The sequence below is a fragment of the Pavona decussata genome, unplaced genomic scaffold, assembly GCF_977016875.1.
Source record: "Pavona decussata unplaced genomic scaffold, jaPavDecu1.1 SCAFFOLD_106, whole genome shotgun sequence".
NCBI lineage: Eukaryota > Metazoa > Cnidaria > Anthozoa > Scleractinia > Agariciidae > Pavona > Pavona decussata.
This window is the reverse complement of record NW_028145520.1, coordinates 1,095,157-1,113,989: the sequence shown is the minus strand read 5'-3', so window position 1 is coordinate 1,113,989 and position 18,833 is coordinate 1,095,157. Positions and strand designations below refer to the sequence as shown.

At 38.4% G+C, this 18,833-nt stretch overlaps 1 protein-coding gene across 2 annotated transcripts; it reads left to right on the top strand.

The window, feature by feature from the left end:
* Positions 1-4,287: 4,287 nt before the first annotated feature.
* Positions 4,288-18,795, top strand: LOC146471132 (uncharacterized). Of its 2 annotated transcripts, none has more exons than XM_085121184.1 (5): positions 4,288-4,442; positions 6,592-6,673; positions 7,922-8,320; positions 9,810-9,935; positions 18,380-18,795. In XM_085121184.1, exons 2-5 carry the CDS (start codon positions 6,613-6,615, stop codon positions 18,553-18,555), a joined length of 762 nt encoding a protein of 253 aa, XP_084977310.1. In that variant the 5' UTR covers positions 4,288-4,442; positions 6,592-6,612; the 3' UTR covers positions 18,556-18,795. The 2 variants fall into 2 exon arrangements, with proteins under 2 accessions (XP_084977310.1, XP_084977311.1); XM_085121185.1 differs by lacking the exon at positions 4,288-4,442 and adding an exon at positions 6,222-6,312.
* Positions 18,796-18,833: the final 38 nt, after the last annotated feature.

The window sequence follows — 18,833 nt, the reverse complement described above, 5'->3', positions numbered from 1 at the left end:
CCGACGATTGAAGAAGTCCCTCCAGACCTAGCAAATGCAAAAGTGTTCACTAAGCTGGACTGTAAGAACGGTTACTGGCAGGTGAAGTTAGACCAAGACTCGTCTATTCTGACCACCTTCAATGCTCCCTTTGGTCGCTACAATTGGACCAGAATGCCTTTCGGAATTTCTCCCGCAGGAGAAATTTTCCAGCGCCGCCTAGACGTAGACTAGACCAAGCCATTGAGGGACTTGGCGGAGTCAGGACCCTAGCAGACGACCTCCTTATAATTGGCAACGAGGAGTCGGTTGTCGATGCAGTAAAAGACCACGACACCAAGCTAGAGGCCTTGCTTACCCGGTGTCGCGAGCGTGGAATCAAGTTAAAGGAAACAAAGATTGCCCTCAAGCAAACGTCCATGCCGTACATTGGTCATCTACTCACTGCCCACGGAGTAAAGGCGGACCCCTCCAAAGTTGATGCAATCACCAATCTGACCAAGCCAACTGATGTGCAAGGCGTCAGACGGATCCTGGGGATGACCAATTAGTACTTAGCAAAGTTCCTGCCGAAGCTATCAGACGTCTCAGCACCATTGCGAGAGTTAACCAGAAAGGAACATGATTTCTACTGGTCGGACATTCTCGACCAGGCATTTGACAACATCAAAGAACTTGTGTCAAGCCCGCTGCACAAGGTTTTTCGGGAATCACGCTTTGGTGATTAGACTTCTTCTTTGTGCCTTTTGTCTTGCCAGGCAACGAGTTTTCTGCGTCATTTAGCGTTTTGGGGAGATGTTCGGTTTGCTCAAAATTGATCTGTTCTACGCGGGGGAATGAACCGTCCGGTTGCGTGACATTATTGCAAGAGAGGTCTACTAGCCATTTTTCAGCTCTGGAAATTCTTTTTGGGCCCACCACTTGTATCCAGTGCCCTGAAACATGATATGCCACTTGTTAGATAAATATGAATGGCGATAACAAGCACGGAGTTGTTTTTCATGGCATCGTCACTGTCTTCTGAGGAAGTGTGAGACTCCACGTGGTGTTGCAAGGAAAAACAACAACAAAAAATCCATGTTTAAAAGGGGGTGGGTCATGTAATTTCAACCTTCATTTAGGGGTGGGTCAGCCAGTTTTGCGCCAAAAGGAGGGGGTGGGACATGTTTTTTTTTTTTTTTAATCCACATATTCAAATGCCCCGGCCCACCCCACCCTCTACTTTTTGGCCAGTCCCTAATGCCAGTACAGGAATGTATTTGGGGTTATGATACTATTTTTAATGATGTGCTTATATACTTGCTGTTGTGGGACTTATTTTTAAGGTTCAACGGGCGTTACGACTTATTTGAAATGGGCCTTACGTGTATTGTTCTGTACACATTCTGCATACGTAAAGTATGATACAGCTATTTCAATTAACCTCGACATCACGCGACCACACCGACAGATAAATTTTATAATTTGGCTGTAATTTTAAGGTTGTTACTACCTCAGGATATAAACATTTGACTGTCTGATTTATTTTCTGTAGGGGTTAGCCATACCCAAGTTTTTTTATCCGGGGTCTTACATCCCCAAAGTAACCGTACAAATAATACTGACAAACCAGACATTTAGCCCACAAGAAAATGCAGTGGCGGATCCAGGGGAGGAAGGGGGAGGACTTCCTCCCATTCCCACCCTTAAACCTGGGCTCTTATTACCAGACGTAACTGATCGATGATCAATGAGTAATCAACTGATTAGTCATTGATTATTGGCTATGATTAATGGGTAATCGATATCTAAACGATGAACATAAAATTTTGTTGCTTATCGATTACTCATCGATGTCATTGATTATTCATTGATGCTATTAATTACCCATCGATTACTCATTGATTACACATATATTATTATGCTGCAGATAATATAAAAAAGGTGAGAGGCGAAACACGACTCCCGCTGGTCGCTAAATGTACCTTGAACATTAGCAGCGTGCCACTGAAATAAACGAGTCTGATACTTCAGATGCCGTGGTTGTAGTAGCCTGTGTTCCTGAGGGGAGGGGGCGGCTGTACACGGGCTATCGTTGTAGGTTAAATAAAGTTTCCATTGTGACATGTACCTTGAAGAAGTTGTTTATATTTCTTTATTTTCGATTATTAATCATCGATGACTAATTGATGTCGTAATGACTAATCAATGCAATCAATGACCAATCGGTGACTGAAAGTTTTGTGGCCTATCGATTATTCATCGATTACTCATTGATCATTGGCAATAATCAATGACTAATCACCTGATTGCCCATCGATTACCTATTGATTACTCATTGATGTCATCGATTAGTTACTCTACTACTCTCGAACTATTCAAACTGCGGAACAAAGAATGAATAAGTGAGTGATCTTCGCAGTAGTAAACGCAACTCAAGCAGTTGCGAAAAGAACGCCTAAACGGCTTGAACGGGTACCGCAGAGGTCATGGGTGCTTTAAAGTTCATAGAGCATGAAAATATTGCACTGGTACCTGGCATAAAATATAATTCCTCTTTTTTCGTCGTGGAAAACCGGGAGTAACATCAGTGAAGAAAATGTAAATGACATCACTAAAACAATTCAGTGGAATTTGGAATTTGAACCTGTTCTATGACTTTCCCGTGATTCTTATTTTATTATTTTTAGGTTTGATTTTGTTTTCGTTTTTTGTTCTCCCGTCAGAAGTTAGTAAATGCGTAAATAATAGTATTAAAGTGTAATTTTTTATAGTTAGTACTATCTAAGGCATTTTTCCATCTTATTTTTATTTTCTTTGTTCTAGGAAAATATTAGCCGATCTTCATTCCCTTTAATATTTTTATTTGTACGAATTATTCAACATCTTAAATATAAATGTTTGTATATGTTGTTCGTCACGTAAATTTATTTTATGAAACAGAAGTTTCCTTCAAGCTGCTCGAAAATAGAATGTAGCTCTGTTGCACATCCTTATGAAAACCGAAGAATTTGCATGGTCTTGTTGTTATAAATGTCACCATCGGAACTCTCAAATTAGACAGCACAGTTCCAGTCTATAAATGTTTATTTTGGTCAATAAACTACCTTGCGTGAAAACGTTGACGTTCACGTGTCAGACACGTTGAGAGAAAGATAATTTGCATCAGTTTTATCTGTCAAGTCTCGACATGTTTCGGCTTAGTGGGAAAAAGTCCAAGCCTGTCGCCATTTGGGCCGCCATAGAGTGTCCTTATCACTGGCGAACAATGGAAATTGATTGGGTAATTTTGTCTTCAAAATAAAGGACATTGCAAACACACCAAACACATAAAGACTTAACCTCGTGTCGTCTTTACACCGTTGTGTAACTGTTGCCCTTCTTCAAAGCTTTCTTCTATGGGAAAAAATAATTCTTTTGTGAGTAAGTTATCTAAAATCTTCCAAAAAAATCCTGCCCTGGTCACATGGATTTATCTTCGTTTTACCCATTTGCAAACGAAATGTTTCCCTTCAGTGTCGCCGTGAGCAACAGCGATGTCCCTTTTATGCAATGTGAAGAGTCTGAAGAGAACGTCAGCAAACCCTGCGGCCTAGTGACAAGATTTAATGAGCAAAACATTGTACCCTATAAAAAATGAACGTGTCTTTGTACTGTTCATTTAATAAAGCTTTCCTGTGCCAACACAGTGACTCGAAAGGCCAAAACTGCTGCTGCCGCCAATAACACTGCAAAGAAGGTGAACCATGGCGTAATTTACATGTTTATTTATCATACATACATTAAACGTGAATGCATGACGAATATTTTAGGGAAAATATGTTTTTCACCATAAACTCAATAATCAAAACAAAGTGCACTTAAAATCCCATTAACAATACACGCAGAAAAAAATGAAAGTATTACTGAGAAAAATTATATTGTGTGTGTGGTGCACAAACAGCATTTATTAGAAATCAGTTGCCAAAGCCGTAGGTGGGCATGGCGCGCAACTTGGCAAAGTTACTTTATTCGGCTCCAACTGCTGTAGTCATGACTTATGTCTGTAGACCATACTCTATGCACACCCACAGTGTTACATAACACTCAGGAGCGTTATTATTTCGCTAATTGGAACAATACAAAGTCCAAGTGTCCACAGCACCAGCAAATGGTTTTTCTTTTATTATTATTATTTGATTATTATTAATTTGACGAAATACGTTGCCTTTAAAATCAATCCTTTCAACGTTCAGGGATTATAAAGGGATTAAAATGTAACATGGCAGTTTTTTTTTTTTTCAGCTCAAACGGTAACTTGATGTTGACATGGGATCTTTGAACCCATATGACACTGCACGCAATGACATGAGTATCAGTTTATCAGGCTGACCACATTCAGACATGTATTTCTCAAGTGTACGTTTTGCTATCAACTCAAGTATTTAACCTATTGTGTTTTCAGCTCCACTGGTCTTACAGATCTCAGATCTGAACAACCAACGGTGAGTACATTTTACTCTACTGCCACTGTCAACCGGTACCAAACCTCAATTAAACTCCACGCCATGTATGATTCGGAAGAACAGTAACAGCCATTATTTTTATTTATAAGATAACATTTTTTTGAAACAATTTTACCCAATTAATTATATTATTCCTTGAAAACCGTCTCGTTTGTAACAAAAAAATACCTGATGATTCGTGCGACTCGTCATGAACTGTCCGCTGCGCGAAAATTTGCTCTCACATGATATGCCATGATGTTTTGTTTAAACATAATTTTTTCTTAGATTTGATATTACCGTTTGAATCTTGTAAAAATGTGACTTTGTATCCCTAATGAATTTCATGTAAGTTACAATTCCGGAAAAAATTTTGCTAAGGAGTTACACCACAGGTAGCCCAAGCTCGAAATATGAGCGCTAGTTACGCAACGGTTGAAAAATATAAGGATTTGGATGGGAGAAAAACGGTTTATTTTAGAGGCTAAAAATATGAACGAATTTTTGGGTGATTTTTATTTAAAAATTCGTTCATATTTTTAGCCTCCAAAATAAACCGTTTTCCTCCCATACAAATCCTTATATTTTTCAACTGTTGCGTAACTAGCGCTCATATTTCGAGCTTGGGCTACCTGTGGTTAGACCTGGAAAGTTTGGACTTCTTGCTCCACGCATTCATCTCAAGCATCACTTTTGAAAAATATCCCTAAATGTAAAGTTCTAAAAGCATGAAAATATTGCACCGGTGCGTGGTATAAAATACAATTCCTCTATTTTCGCCGTGGAAAACCAGGAGTAACATCAATGAAGAAAATAAAAATGACATCACTAAAACAATTCAGTGGAATTTGGAATTTGAACCTGTTCTGACTTTCCGTGATTCTTATTTTATTATATTTTAGGTTTTGTTTTGTTTTCGTTCTTTGTTCTCCTGTTGCAAATTAGTAAATGTGTAAGTAACAGTAGTAGATATTAATTTTTATAGTTAGACTATCTACTAAGGCATTTTTTCATCTTGTCTTTATTTTCTTTGTTCTAGGAAAACATTAACCGTCCGATGTTCTTTTTCTCTAATATTTTTATTTGTACAAATTATTCAACGCCTTGGATACAAATGTTTGTGTATGTTGATCGCCACGTAAATTTATTTTATGAAACAGAGATATCCTTCAAGCTGCTCGTTATTTGCTGAAAGTCAGTGTTCCGTGGTTTGCATTTGGTTTGCATTTATCTCACGAATGGAACAATTTGCTTTTCTGCATAAAATAGCCCTGACGGCTGAATCCGCACGGCCAGGATCAGTTAAAGTGCCAAATGAGTTATTTAAAAGGAGCTTAAGGACAGACGTTCGCGAGCTATTCGGGAGTCAAATGTTTCTTTTTTTGGCGCGTTTTTGCTCCTCATAACGGATGGAGAAAGCTCTTGTTGGACGTCTGTTGCTTGATGTTACAAACGTGATGGCGTCAAAACGCTCCAAAAAGGAAAAATTTCAACTTCCGGTTGCCGTCCGTGGCTCACGAACGTCTGTGCTTAAGCTCCCTAGTAGCATTCCCGTGACAAGAAGTAACCAAGGTTGCGTTCGATTGACTGTATTCTGGAATAGGAATAAGCGGAATAGTTTCTCTTTTTAAGTAATTTGGAAAGCCATTTCTGCAAACATGCACTGACACATGGTAATTTAAGAGCCATTTCGTACTCCAGTAACTCCTAAAACCTCTTTTGAGGGATTTTTTGTCATCGTTGTAAGTATTCCTATTCCGGAATAGGGTCAATCGAACGTACCCCAAGTTATCTTTGGTAGCTACCACAAAACACCAAACTGTTGAGGCAGGACAAAGTAATTCTTTTTTCTGAATTCCTTTTGCCTCGGGTAAATGTTGTCTGCTCCTGCTTTACGCCTCATAACTGAACAAACATATCACTGTTTCCATGGTAACCAAACCTTGTGATGCCGTCTTTCGTATGACGACATCATACGCTAAGCCTTCAACATGCTCACTTGTGCAAATGTCTTTCCATCCCGAGCACTCTTCTGTATGCAACCTATGGAGTCTCTTCTTTACACGAGAGGCCCTGTTCTTGTATCCATTTTATCTATCACATCTTCACAGAGGCATACAAATTTATTCTGATCTGATTTTATTTGAAGGAAAACTGCAGTCCGACTAACATGGAGAAGATCAAGTTTGTGACACTTTCCTCTGGTATTGTCTTTGTAGGCCTTTTCATGAGTAAGTCGTTTGGTGTTTACAACAGTATTGTCCTCAATTAACTAGCCACTCTCAGAGCACATACATAACAGTGTACAGTCAAGTCCTTCCGTTATAATAATAACACTGAATAATTAAAACAGAACCAAACAATACACATCCGTACTCTAAAAATATATCTTAGGACTTTCACATTATTGAAAATATATAAACTGTATGCCTCTATAGCTTTCATAACTGGTGCTCTTATTCCCACCCCCTCCTCCCCCCCCCCCCCCCCTGCTTGTCAGTTCCCCAGAAAAGATATATCAGTCATATTACATACTTAAAGGGGAAGTATCATGGGGTTTTTGATACCCTTTTGTTAAAAATGATGAAATAAGACCTTCAGTCAGCTGCCAAATAATTCTAGAATGACTAGAGAAAAGAAATCAACTTAATTCTTGAAAGAAACAACTCGTGATCTGTTCTAGCGCATTTTGAAAACAAAAATGCGAGAACTTGAAAAACATTAGCCTAACATTTTTCAAGTTTCAATCCATACCAGCCTACTCTGTCTCTGGCCAGAGGCACTAATCGACAGTTTTAATGCACTGGGGTGAATAATTTATAACAAACTTGACAATTATTTCGTTGTTTCTGCTGACAGACAAACATTTTTAGGTTTTGAAATGACCGTCAGATTTGCGTGATACTTCCCCTTTAAATAACTTAATGTTCAAGGGAATCACTCGTTAGATAACGTAATCTACAGGACGTTGGTTTGCGCTGGACCCGAAGACGGATACCAAACCAGAGAGAGCACTTCTGTTGAGGTTTTTTGTCATGCAAACCGCAGTAGATTTTGAGCTGTGTTGTAGCAGCTGACCAAAAGAAAAGTTGCGAGACACGCCGTTTCGAGTAAATTTTTTGGTTTGCCTTTATTAAATTTTCTCTCAGTGCACAGAAAGGACCACACAATGAGAGGTTTACCAAATTGCAATCAGGTTCAAATCAGGTGGTTGAAATTGAGTAAGATCTGCTAAATCGTGTAATCCAAATCTCATCACTGACAGGGCAAAAAGAACGTTTTGCAACATAACCAGTTTGTCGAAAAGCAAAATGTATAAAAACAAACGTGTTTGTACGGCTGTGGTGCTTTCAAAAAACATCGAAGCATCAGTATTCTGGCCTTTGCAGTTTCGCTTTTTTATTTTTCACATGATGTTTAAGGTTTTTAGATGTATAATTTACCTTATAGCTAACGAATCATTCTTTATGTAACTTCAGCTGTATGTATTGCCGATTTGTGCCCCAGCCCTCACGCCATGTATGCTTCACAAGGTGATAGCGTCACTATATGCTGGAAACTTCTACCAGAGGCAAACTCGAGTGAACTGTTACGCATCACAGTTAGGGCGTTATTCAGGCCAGTTGAGGAGGAAATGATAAAAGTAGCAGCTGCAAACCCCAAAGGAGAATTAGACAAAGTGTTCGACAGAAACCACGAGGGTTTGTACAAGAACAGGGTAACTCTGGACTTTGATTTACAGGAAAAAAACCTGTATTTTAGAATAACAAATTACACCAGCAAAATGGCGAATGTGTACTGTCTGTTGTACGAGTTGTCTGGCTCCAATAACATTCGAACATGTCATACAAGTGCTGTGTTTCTGGGAGATATCGTGGGTAAGCATGAGGCTTCGTTCTCTATCCTTCTTTAGTTCAACTTCTAAATGTTTGTTTGTGAGGATGAGCGAAACAAGACTTTGTGAAAGTAAGTGCATTTATGGGGTGGGGGCTTAATTTTATTATAGTACAAGTGAAATTAGAAGTTGGCAACATCTTGCATGAGGTCAGAGAATTTCGTAATGAAGTTATTGGCAAAAGATTGCATAGAGTGAGAATGGTAGGTGTTGTACCTCGGAGATTGCGTGTTTACCCGTTAAAATGTCGTATTTCTAAGGAAAACCTGCGAATCCTGTCTAAGGACGGCTAAATATTGAATAATACTGCAAAACTAACGCACGGGTCTCCAAGCGTTTTATTTTCGCGTTCGCTTTTAATTTCTTTTTTCCAAGTACCAACTGCAGCTGAACCTGTACTGATTAAGCGAACACGCTCTATTGAGCGTTCAGTTGCCAAAGTTCCGAAAGTTACTTCCCTTAATTACTTTTATTTTGACCTCTATTTAACGGTCACCTCTTTTAAGCGGTCGCGGTTACCCTTACTAAGGCTCCATCCACGCTAATGCGTTTTCGTTTGAAAACGCATACTTTTTAATGCGTTTTTGCCTATCATCCACACTAAAAAGGCCGGAAACGCCGATGAAAACGGAGACTTTCATAAACGGTTTCAAAAGTGGAGACTTTTGAAAACGCATTCTTTTAAAAACACTTCGTTCTAATGTGGACAGGTGAAAACGGAGAGTTTTGAAAACGTTGACGAAAAAGCATCTATCCAAGATGGCGGATGTGATGTTAACACTTGCGCAATCCCAGGTCCCAGTCGTTTCATCGTTTTCAAGCGTTTTTAATAGTGTGGATAGGTGAAAACGATACGAAAACGCAATGTGGATGAAAATATTTTGCTTTGTTTTCGCCGAGATGAAAACGAACACTTTTGAAAACGCATAAGTGTGGATCAGGCCTAAGTCCCAACGAGCTGTTTCTATTGTCTTGACCTGTTTTAAGCGGTCACTTTGTGAAAGTAAGCCACTCAAACACGGTCACAAATAGCATACCAGCCAATTAAAATTTCTAACGACCTGTAGGATTTTGACATCAGTGTTTTATTGGTCCGTTTCTCTCCAATGTTCTTCTTGTCATACCATATTATCGCTTCAGTTTCTTTACCAAGTAAGTGATTTTGTGAGCGTTTTGTGCATAAACTGTGTAATTTTGACGTGTATGCTGTGCAAACTGTATTAAGCTGTCACTTAGCCATTCCCTGAGGGTGACCGCTTAATAGAGCTTGAACTGTATCTAAAAACCCGGAATAGAATCAAGCGATCTAGAAACATATAAATTGTCTTATGGCTTTCAATTCCCCACTCTTCCATTGTTCTCATTATTATTGTATTGCAAACGCGGAGAGTTTGGAAATCTTGTTTTTTTGGCCCTGATCTATACGAGAAGGGATATTAGTTTGGTAATAGAGTAGTTCTCTTTCGTTGCAGATAACGAATTCAGCAGTACAACGATTCCCAGTACAGTAAAGACCACAGTATACAGCACTAAAATCCCCAGCACAGTGACTGAGAGAAACCTGGTCATAACTCTAGGAAAAGCACCAGCAACCCACGGTAAGACCTGCACATAAATATGATACTTTGTATTAAAACATCTAGATGATCATGGAACAATAACCGAAAAACATCAATTTGCTTATGCATAAGCAAGGTAAATTCCATGGTCATAATCATGCTCACTAATGAATGGAAATATGTACCAAACTTTTTACTTGGGCGGAGCACCAAGTTATAAAATAGGATTTCTTCGTATACGCCAAAACGCAGTGATCTACTGCGCGTGCGCTACATGTTGGCCGAGTCTGCGAGTCTGCATGTATTCATCATAAGCCGCCATTACGGGACAAAAAACAAGGACGTAAAATTAACACAACGAATATCGTATTCTTAAAAGAAAACAGCTAGTATGTGTGTTGTCTGCTAACTCCTTCCATTGAACGAAACTAAGGGGCAACTTTCCTTTCAGGGCGGATATTTTTCCAAAAGTTCGACTTCAATTTTAAAACCTCAGACGCTCTTTTGGCTCTTCTCGATAAATCCCCATTCAGTGTCAAACGTAATCGATAAGATCAGGCCGTAAACACTGAATTTACATACAGCCGAGCAAAACATTTCATTTCTCTGGCCGCAATATAAAAAAGAAAACGTTCAATTAACTTTAAAGATTCAAGACCATTCCGTGGGTGAAAGGCTTAGGGTAAAGTAGGAAACTAAACTAAAGCTTCGAAAATAAATTTCATTCGGGGTCCAGTATGAGCGATAAGATCTATTCACCAGAACAAATGTAAACACTGAAAGTTTGCTAATGCAAAGTGGCAATCAACGCTTGACGAATTAATTTCTTTATTTACGTTCACTTAGATAAAACCAAAATGTGATCCCACGGGAAAACAGGGAAAAAGGTGAACGCACGGGCACGCCTAATTGACACGCTAAACGTAGAATCTGAAATAAAATCTTTTCTTCGGAGTCGAGTGTTAGCGATAAGATCGATTCATTGGAACAAACGTAAACTCTGAAAATTTGCATATTCATACCACAACAACTGAGTACCGCAACGCTAAACGCATTTTTATTTTTACGCTGGATAAAGCCAAAATAGCAACTTTAGCATCGGGCTTTAGCAAAACTGAAGCCCCTTTGGATGTTACAAAACGTTGAAAGAAGCCGTCGTTTGGATGCAGAAAGGAATTGCCACGCTAAAAACACCGGGAAGAAATTGGTCACGTGCTAGGCAACCAAAATCGTTCAGGGTGGGAAGGTATTCGCACAAATACCCCTCTGTCGCCAAAATTCGTCATTACCACTGGAACCGCAAATACTCCTTTGTCGCCAAAATCCATCATTATCTTAGATGTACCTCATGGTTACAAAATCGGACGTGTTTAGTATTAAAGAGAGTAATGTTTTATTTTGTTTGCGTGACATTTTCGGTCGAACTACATCACGTTTATTGCAAATATGATGCCTTAGACTCTCAGCGAACCTTTTATCGTTCACCAGTCACCAAAGACTGAACTAACGTGCATGCTCAGATACTCTCAATACAACGGCGCCCAAGTAAACGCTCCCACAGCGTCTTGTCTATCGAAATTAAAACAAGGTATCTGAAACTATTGCGAAATAATTGTGAATAAATGAGGATAATGTATCAATCAGAAAATGACACAGGCATACTCGGAAAAAAATTCGAGTGCTCCTATCAGGAGACGTCTGTCTCCTGTTAGCTCCCACGAGTCTCATATAGCTCAGTGGAAGAGCATCCGAACTAGTGATCGGAAGGTCTTAGGTTCGACTCGTGATAGGAGCACTCGGATTTTTTTTTTTCGAGTATGCCCGTGTCATGTTCTGATTAATACATCATTCTCAATGGTTGTCGTTTTGAGTAACTTGCAAGTCGGAGGCCTTTGAGGTGTTAAACACCGGATATTCGAGTTTCGGAGTTTCGAAAACATTGTTTTTAGATCTTCACATTGCTCAAAAAAATATTGACAAGAGGACGCAGAGGTGATAGGCGTGGTTCAGCATGGTTTGCACTAATGATTTCTTATATCTGCTGACTTTGACTTATGGTAATGGACTTTGGTAATGTGAAAGGAGACAGGGGGCTGGTTGGTTTTCTGTAGACTTTTGATCGGCAGCCTTTTTTATATTTGCATGCCAAGTAGCGGTAGTTTGTTGTTAGACTCTAGTTCCATGGTGAATTGGACTCAAGGATGGCAGTTTTTATATTTTTTTATCTCGTGGATTTCATCGGCAAACTAAAAGGTATCCGTAATCGTGTATTCTCAAACTCATTAATAATTCATCAAGAGGAAACAAAGAAAATCACTACCGTGACCGTGGTTTGGATATGTGATCCTAATTACCATAAAATTTTGCCAACTTTAGCCTTGAATTTCTCCAAGAATTATTGATCATTTGAGAAGCCATATCAAACACTCGAAAGTGTGTTTCATCAGATATCCAAACACCTCGAAGTCGTTTAAAAAAACTCGGCTACGCCTCGTTTTTTCAATCTACTTCTCAGTATTTGGATATCTGATGAAACACTCTTCCTCGTGTTTGATATATTACTTCATTGATGGACAAAGCTTTTTAAAGCTGTTCATCAAGCTACTTTGCAATAGAGAACTTGATCTGACTATCCGTGCAAAATGTTTCACATAGAACAATGCTCTCCCAATCTTTATATTTTAATTATATCCATAATACTTCACTGTATTTAATACTGACATTTGAAATTCTGTCATGAGGACGGGGAAACGTTATTCCTTGCTACTTCGCTAGTTTTTATTTTAAAGATGTGTTATTTATTTGTTTTGTTTTTAAGTTCGTTTCTGTTTTCATTTTTAGTTTAATTTCTTTCTTTTTAATTTATTAGCCGTTTTTTTCCCCACTAAATTTAATTTTTTTTCTTTGCGGCCCACGAGTGCCATAGCTGATACACACAAAAAAGATAGTCGGCCCTGGAGTGTAATAGACCATGATGCATTGAGGCAAAGTAGGATCTCAACATTTCAGCAATTAGGGAGCTTAAGCAACGCCAACGGCGACGGCAACGACAACGCCCCAAAACAATAGGTTTTATGAGCAACAACAATCGGTTTTACATTTTGGTACATTTCTTTGCCGTTTTTTGCAAAACAACAACGTGAAATGACCACATTTAAGGTTTTGTGGAGAACGTGAACGCACGACGGTGAATTTTTCATTTTCTTTCTTAACTTGTACGCCACTACTACCAATTTGGTTCCTGGATAGCTCGCTATTTTTGTAAAAGTTGAGCGAGTTGAAATAATTGCGAATTAACACAAATGAAATAAATATATTTTTTCAGGTGACGTTTTCTTTGACGTTGCCGTCGTCGTTGCTTAAGGCGACTCGACCCAGTTATTTTTTGGTGGTACCACCCTACTTTGAGGCTCTCTGGTATCCCCACCTTTGCTTTTATCGTAAGTTTAACACACAGAATGGATAACATATAGATCAATCTACAATATAGCAAAAAAATTTCGGCGATCGGAGTAAATGTCACGTGGTTATAGTGCCACGCCCCTTTTAGGTCTGAGTCGAAATTCTGCTGTTGCCGACTTTTTTTCGTGAGAATCTCTCGGCTACACATAGTGCGCATTAGTGCCTTGCGCTGAACAAAGTTTCAACAAAATCGCAAAGACCCAATTCGAGAAATTTAGCGCTTTCCAAATTTAGGTCATAATTTATGTGAAAATGGTAAGCAAACTTTATACGATTATATCTAATAAACTATGAGATTTATTCCTTTATTTTAGGGATCTTTATAACAGATGGGTCCTTGCAAATCAGCAAAAAGCTTTAGAGCCTTGTAAATGCGCGCGATTTCGAGCAATGCAAACATATAGAAATGATAGTTTTAGCTACTTGTTGACGCTTGTCAGCGTTTCAGAGTCCTTCTCACAAAAAAGCATTTTCTTAAAAATTCGTAGTTTTTTTTCCTTCAACTTTTTTCAGGGCCACAATTGATTAACTAACTCCCCAGATTCTGAATTCCACGGTCATTGAAAAACTGTGACATTATCTTCTATAAGCCCAAACTTGAGTAAACATTGAAGATTTTTAGCGTTTTGGCTGAGTTTGTGCTTTGAGAGTTTTCTATTGTTTCGAGTCTGTCATGATACAGCATACAGATCCCTAAAATAAAGGAATAAATCTCATAGTTTATTAGATATAATCGTATAAAGTTTGCTTACCATTTTCACATAAATTATGACCTAAATTTGCTCAAAATCGGGCGCATTTACAAGACCCTAAAGCTTTCTGCTGACGAGCAAGGGTCCACCTGTTATAAAGATCCCCAAAATAAAAGAATAAATCTCATAGTTTATTAGATATAATCGTTTAAAGTTTGCTTATCATTTTTACATAAATTATGACCTAAATTTGGAAAGCGCTAAATTTCTCGAATTGGAGAGATTCTCACGAAAAAAAGCCGGCAACAGCAGAATTTCGACTCAGACCTAAAAGGGGCGTGGCACTATAACCACGTGACATTTACTCCGATCGCCAAAATTTTTTTGCTATATTGTAGATTGATTTATATGTTATATATTCTATGTCTTAGACTTACGATAAAAGTAAAGGTGGGGATACCAGAGAGCCTCAAAGTAGAGTGGTACCACCAAAAAATAACTGGGTCGAGTCACCTTAAGCTCCCTAATATGGCGGCGGCGCGCATAAAAAATGGTGGCTGGCAAGACGATGAGCAACTGAGGGACGATTTGGTGAAATAGGTCACACAGAATCGTAAGAGAAAAGAAATATTAGATTTGGCAAGATTTCCGCACAGCCCCATACATTTATTATGCATACAGTCTTTGTTCAAGGGAAACAATAGGGATAACAATAGTGCGCCGATAACTCAACAAATTTCCCGGGTCATTTAGTCCTTGTGCGCTGATGCTTCCAAATCGTCCAGTTCTATTTCATAGTCGATGTACTTTATATCGAAATAATGTAAACGACGACAGAGAATACGGAGACTCCCAGCATACACTAGATATTTTGTCCAAACAAAACGTTATTTTTGACGTATAGAGTGTGTGCACGACGGCCATGTTGGAGGACCAAAACAATACAACGATTTTCCTTTGGGAAATATATTCTATTTTTATGCAAACATCTTCTATTGTTTTAGTCCTTCAACATGGCTGCCGTACACACACTCTATTCCACCAAATCCTGCCTCAGTTGCTCATCGTCTCGCCATTATTGTTGAAGTGTTGAGATCGGAGCCTGGTGCCTACTCTGCCTCAATGCATCATAGTCTATAGTACTCCTGGATCGACTCTCTTTGTGCGTATGCGATATCCGAACAAAAACAACAAAGAAAACAACAAAAAAAGGGCTAATAAATACAAAAGAAAGAAACTAAAAATAAAAAAAAATAAGATAAAAAGAATCGAACTTAGGTAAGTAAATAAATAAAAGAATAAATATCAAAATCTTCTCTTTTTTTTTTTTTTCGATAGCCCGAAAATATCGCAATACACGCAAAAAAATGCTATGGCACTGGGGGGACTCTATTCTGAAGGAAACTATGGAGCAACAAGACAATAGTTCCATTGTCCCAAAATCTTCTCAAAATTCGAATTCTTATTGTTTCACGGCTTTTCTGTCCCTCAAAACACTCGACAAGTTTGCGGGTCGGAAATCTTTTTGGATTGGTGTCGAAACTTTCCAATTTTTTTGGTAAAAAGATTACAAATATTTTAAAATCTGCAACCTTGGACAAAGATAGTTTAGAAAATTGCGAATTGTGCGCGTAGACGTGAATCTGGCAGGGGGGGGGGGGGGGTTTGAATTGTAATAAAATTTCGATATAACACGCGCGCTGATTGGTTGAAACAACGTGCTTTATCAGAGTACAGATGCACGGAGCAACGGTGTCACGCCATCAGCCCGTTTGTGAAATGCCTGGACTTCTCTCTCGTTTTTTTTTATTTATTTATTCATTTATTTATTTATTTATTTATTTCAGTTTTTTTACCCAGACGTCTTATATAACCTAGAAAATGAAAACGGGCTATAGACGTGCGTAACAGTACAAATAACACGGTGATTGAAAGTGAAGTTTTCGAAGAAGTTAGCCACTAAAACACAGAGCCAAGTAGAAACATAAACAGAGATTTTCAAACATGCAACCGCCGAAATTGACGAAGCTAGAACGAAAGCAGAGACGAAAAACACGAAAGATAACATAAAATGGGCGGCTCAAGTTTTTTGAACGAAAGATGTAAAAATGCCATAAGCTTACAGTGCGACGGCCACCCAACAAACTTTTTTTTACAAGTATCTTCCTCCTTGTTCATAAAGTACAAAACGACATGTTTTCAATAATTCGTTGTTGCCTCACTTGCCTGTTGGACTTTGCAAGGAAGCGTGACCGTTAATCAAATTCGCGTATCCTGATTGGCTAACTTGTAAAAAAGTTTGTTGGGTGACCACGGTAATGCTTGTCACACTGTAAGTAAAGTGTTAGCAGTGTAAAAAGATAAGCTTACGGTAAACGCTCGTTAGCTATTCTCGGTTTTCACTGTCACGCCATTGAAAAAAAAAATCGAAACCATTCCATGAATGAAGTCATGAAATTGACATGGTATAGAGGATAAATAAATAAGGCATCTGTCCAAGTGTCAGGTCTGTGCGGCATTCCGTACTCGAGTTTTTTGACAAAATGTTCCACATAAATTTATAGAGCTTAGTATGGAGACGCCATGTTTGTGTCCCTCTGAGGGGCACAAACATGGCGGCCGGAAATACGAAAAAACATCTGGAGTTCACTTTTGCCAGAAAAGAGGCTTGTTTGCCCTTGTGAATTTTCGAATATTTAGATTAATATTTCTCCTCAAACTTAAATTGTTTAGAATGCTGAAAATCACCCGAAGAGTCATTTTCAAAATACGGAAAAGCTCTGTCACGGCCGTCCTCCTTATGTCACGCACGATGGAAACTCGGAAATTGAAACTGTTCTATTTTTAAAAGGAAGCACGACATCGAGCTAAGAAATTGTAAACAGACATATTTTTAGGTAATCGTTCCTTGAATGAAGGTAAAAATTTTGTAGGCCTCCCAGTTTTGAATTCTAGACTTTGGTGACGTCACGTGAAAACCGAGAATATTTTCGTGTAGAAAATCAAATAAAAAATAGAGAAAACTGAAAATTAAATTAGCTAGCAAATACACACATCAGTAATGGGCTCCTGACACATACAATATTAAATAAGCTTACAATTAAGATCCTAACATTTTCCTCCCAGTTCATCACGGCCACCATACATACATACATACATACATACATACATACATACATACATACATACATACATACATACATACATACATACATACATACATACATACATACATACATACATACATACATACATTCACAAAACAGCGCAGCAAGTTGGTTTAATACCAGCCGCAAGCTTTAAGCAGTTTGTTTTCGAATTGCCATGTTAACAACGTTCAGATTTTCATGAGCCACAAATCGACCGGATTTCACTAAACATTTTACTTTTCCATCCTGATTTTTAAATGGAAAAAACTATGAAGAAGAGCTGAGGTTGCATTTGAACTATGCAAAGTTTGTTAACTTTGATGCTTCGGTTTGACATGCTTGACAGCTTTCGTCTTGTTCAACCAATCAAATCATTCAAACCATTCTAACAACGATTGTGATCGGCTTATTTTAGCGTCCTTTATCAGAGTACAGATGCACGCTGACGCCACCTCTGTTCGTTTGGAAAATAAAGTTTGTTTTGAAAATGAGGGTGAATGCGTGGGGAAATAAAAGAATTCTTTATCATAAAACAAATAAAGAAGCCTCGACTGTGCTCTGTTCTGTTGTGAACAACTTAGGAAGCGGCTAGGTAGGGAGAAACACTCGACTACGTCTCGTGTTTCCCCCTTCACTTCTTCTGCTCTAGCCGCTTTCTGTGTGCTTTATTACAGAACAGAGCACAGTCGAGGCTTCTTTATTTGTTAATTGTAGGTCCACAAAAAAAATTTTTCAACATTTTTGTCCAATAGTGTAGCTTTAAACAACTAATGAATACATATTATGCAAGTAAAATAGTCTTGAGGCCCGGTAAGTAATCGGAGCTTTCGTGAAACGCTCCCCAGGTCCATTTCTCATCTACGAATAGTGGATTTGTACCGTCATCGGAAGGTATTTGTTCTATTATGTACTCAAAATATGAAAATAGTAACACTCTGTATGTAGCGACTACCCGTAGACATAGCAAAAAAAGTACTGTAAGGTCAGCAATGTAATGTGTGACAATGCATATATGAATAAAAAAAATATAGTGGATTGAAGAAATGTTTTGGTTGCATTGAAAATGTTTTGGTTGTTTGGTTTAATTTTAAGACCTAAAGAAACATTTTTGTAAGAACTATATGTAGACTTGAGAGTTTTCAGAAACCAACATTCTTTCTCCATTTTTGTTCCTTTTCAGGAGAACGTTCTTCCACTCCGTACAGTTACAGGGGTGCATTCATCGTCATGATCTGCTTGTCTGGAGTTCTCACTGTCCTCACCGTTGTTGCCTTTGTACTGTACTGTAGAACAAGAAAAAACCTAAAGTTCAATTTAGAGAGAATGTCAGAAGCTCGAGTCTCACTGACAGGCTGAAAATAGAAATCAAGCTTACGAGCCTTCTCCTTTTTATAGCCGTTATTTTTTACCTATATGTATCTTATGAACTGTTATATACGCTACGTCCTATACACTAGTTAATCACTAACTATTTTGTTTACGTTAAACTTTTAGGAGCCGTTAGTTTTTCTCATTGTAACTCTGGTCCTGAAGAAGACTAGTTGTACCGTATTCAAAATATTGGCACAATTAAATACGCCCTTTGTCGTAATTTCAGCCCTGCAATCAGTTTGGTTTTTCATTCTCATCCGCTT

Excerpts from the sequence above, each read along its gene's own strand:
- LOC146471132 (XM_085121184.1), top strand. The coding sequence starts at position 6,613 with ATGGAGAAGATCAAGTTTGTGACACTTTCCTCTGGTATTGTCTTTGTA. Across the intron at positions 8,321-9,809 it reads GTTTCTGGGAGATATCGTGG|ATAACGAATTCAGCAGTACA; the intron begins GTAAGCATGAGG and ends CTTTCGTTGCAG. Across the intron at positions 9,936-18,379 it reads AAAAGCACCAGCAACCCACG|GAGAACGTTCTTCCACTCCG; the intron begins GTAAGACCTGCA and ends GTTCCTTTTCAG.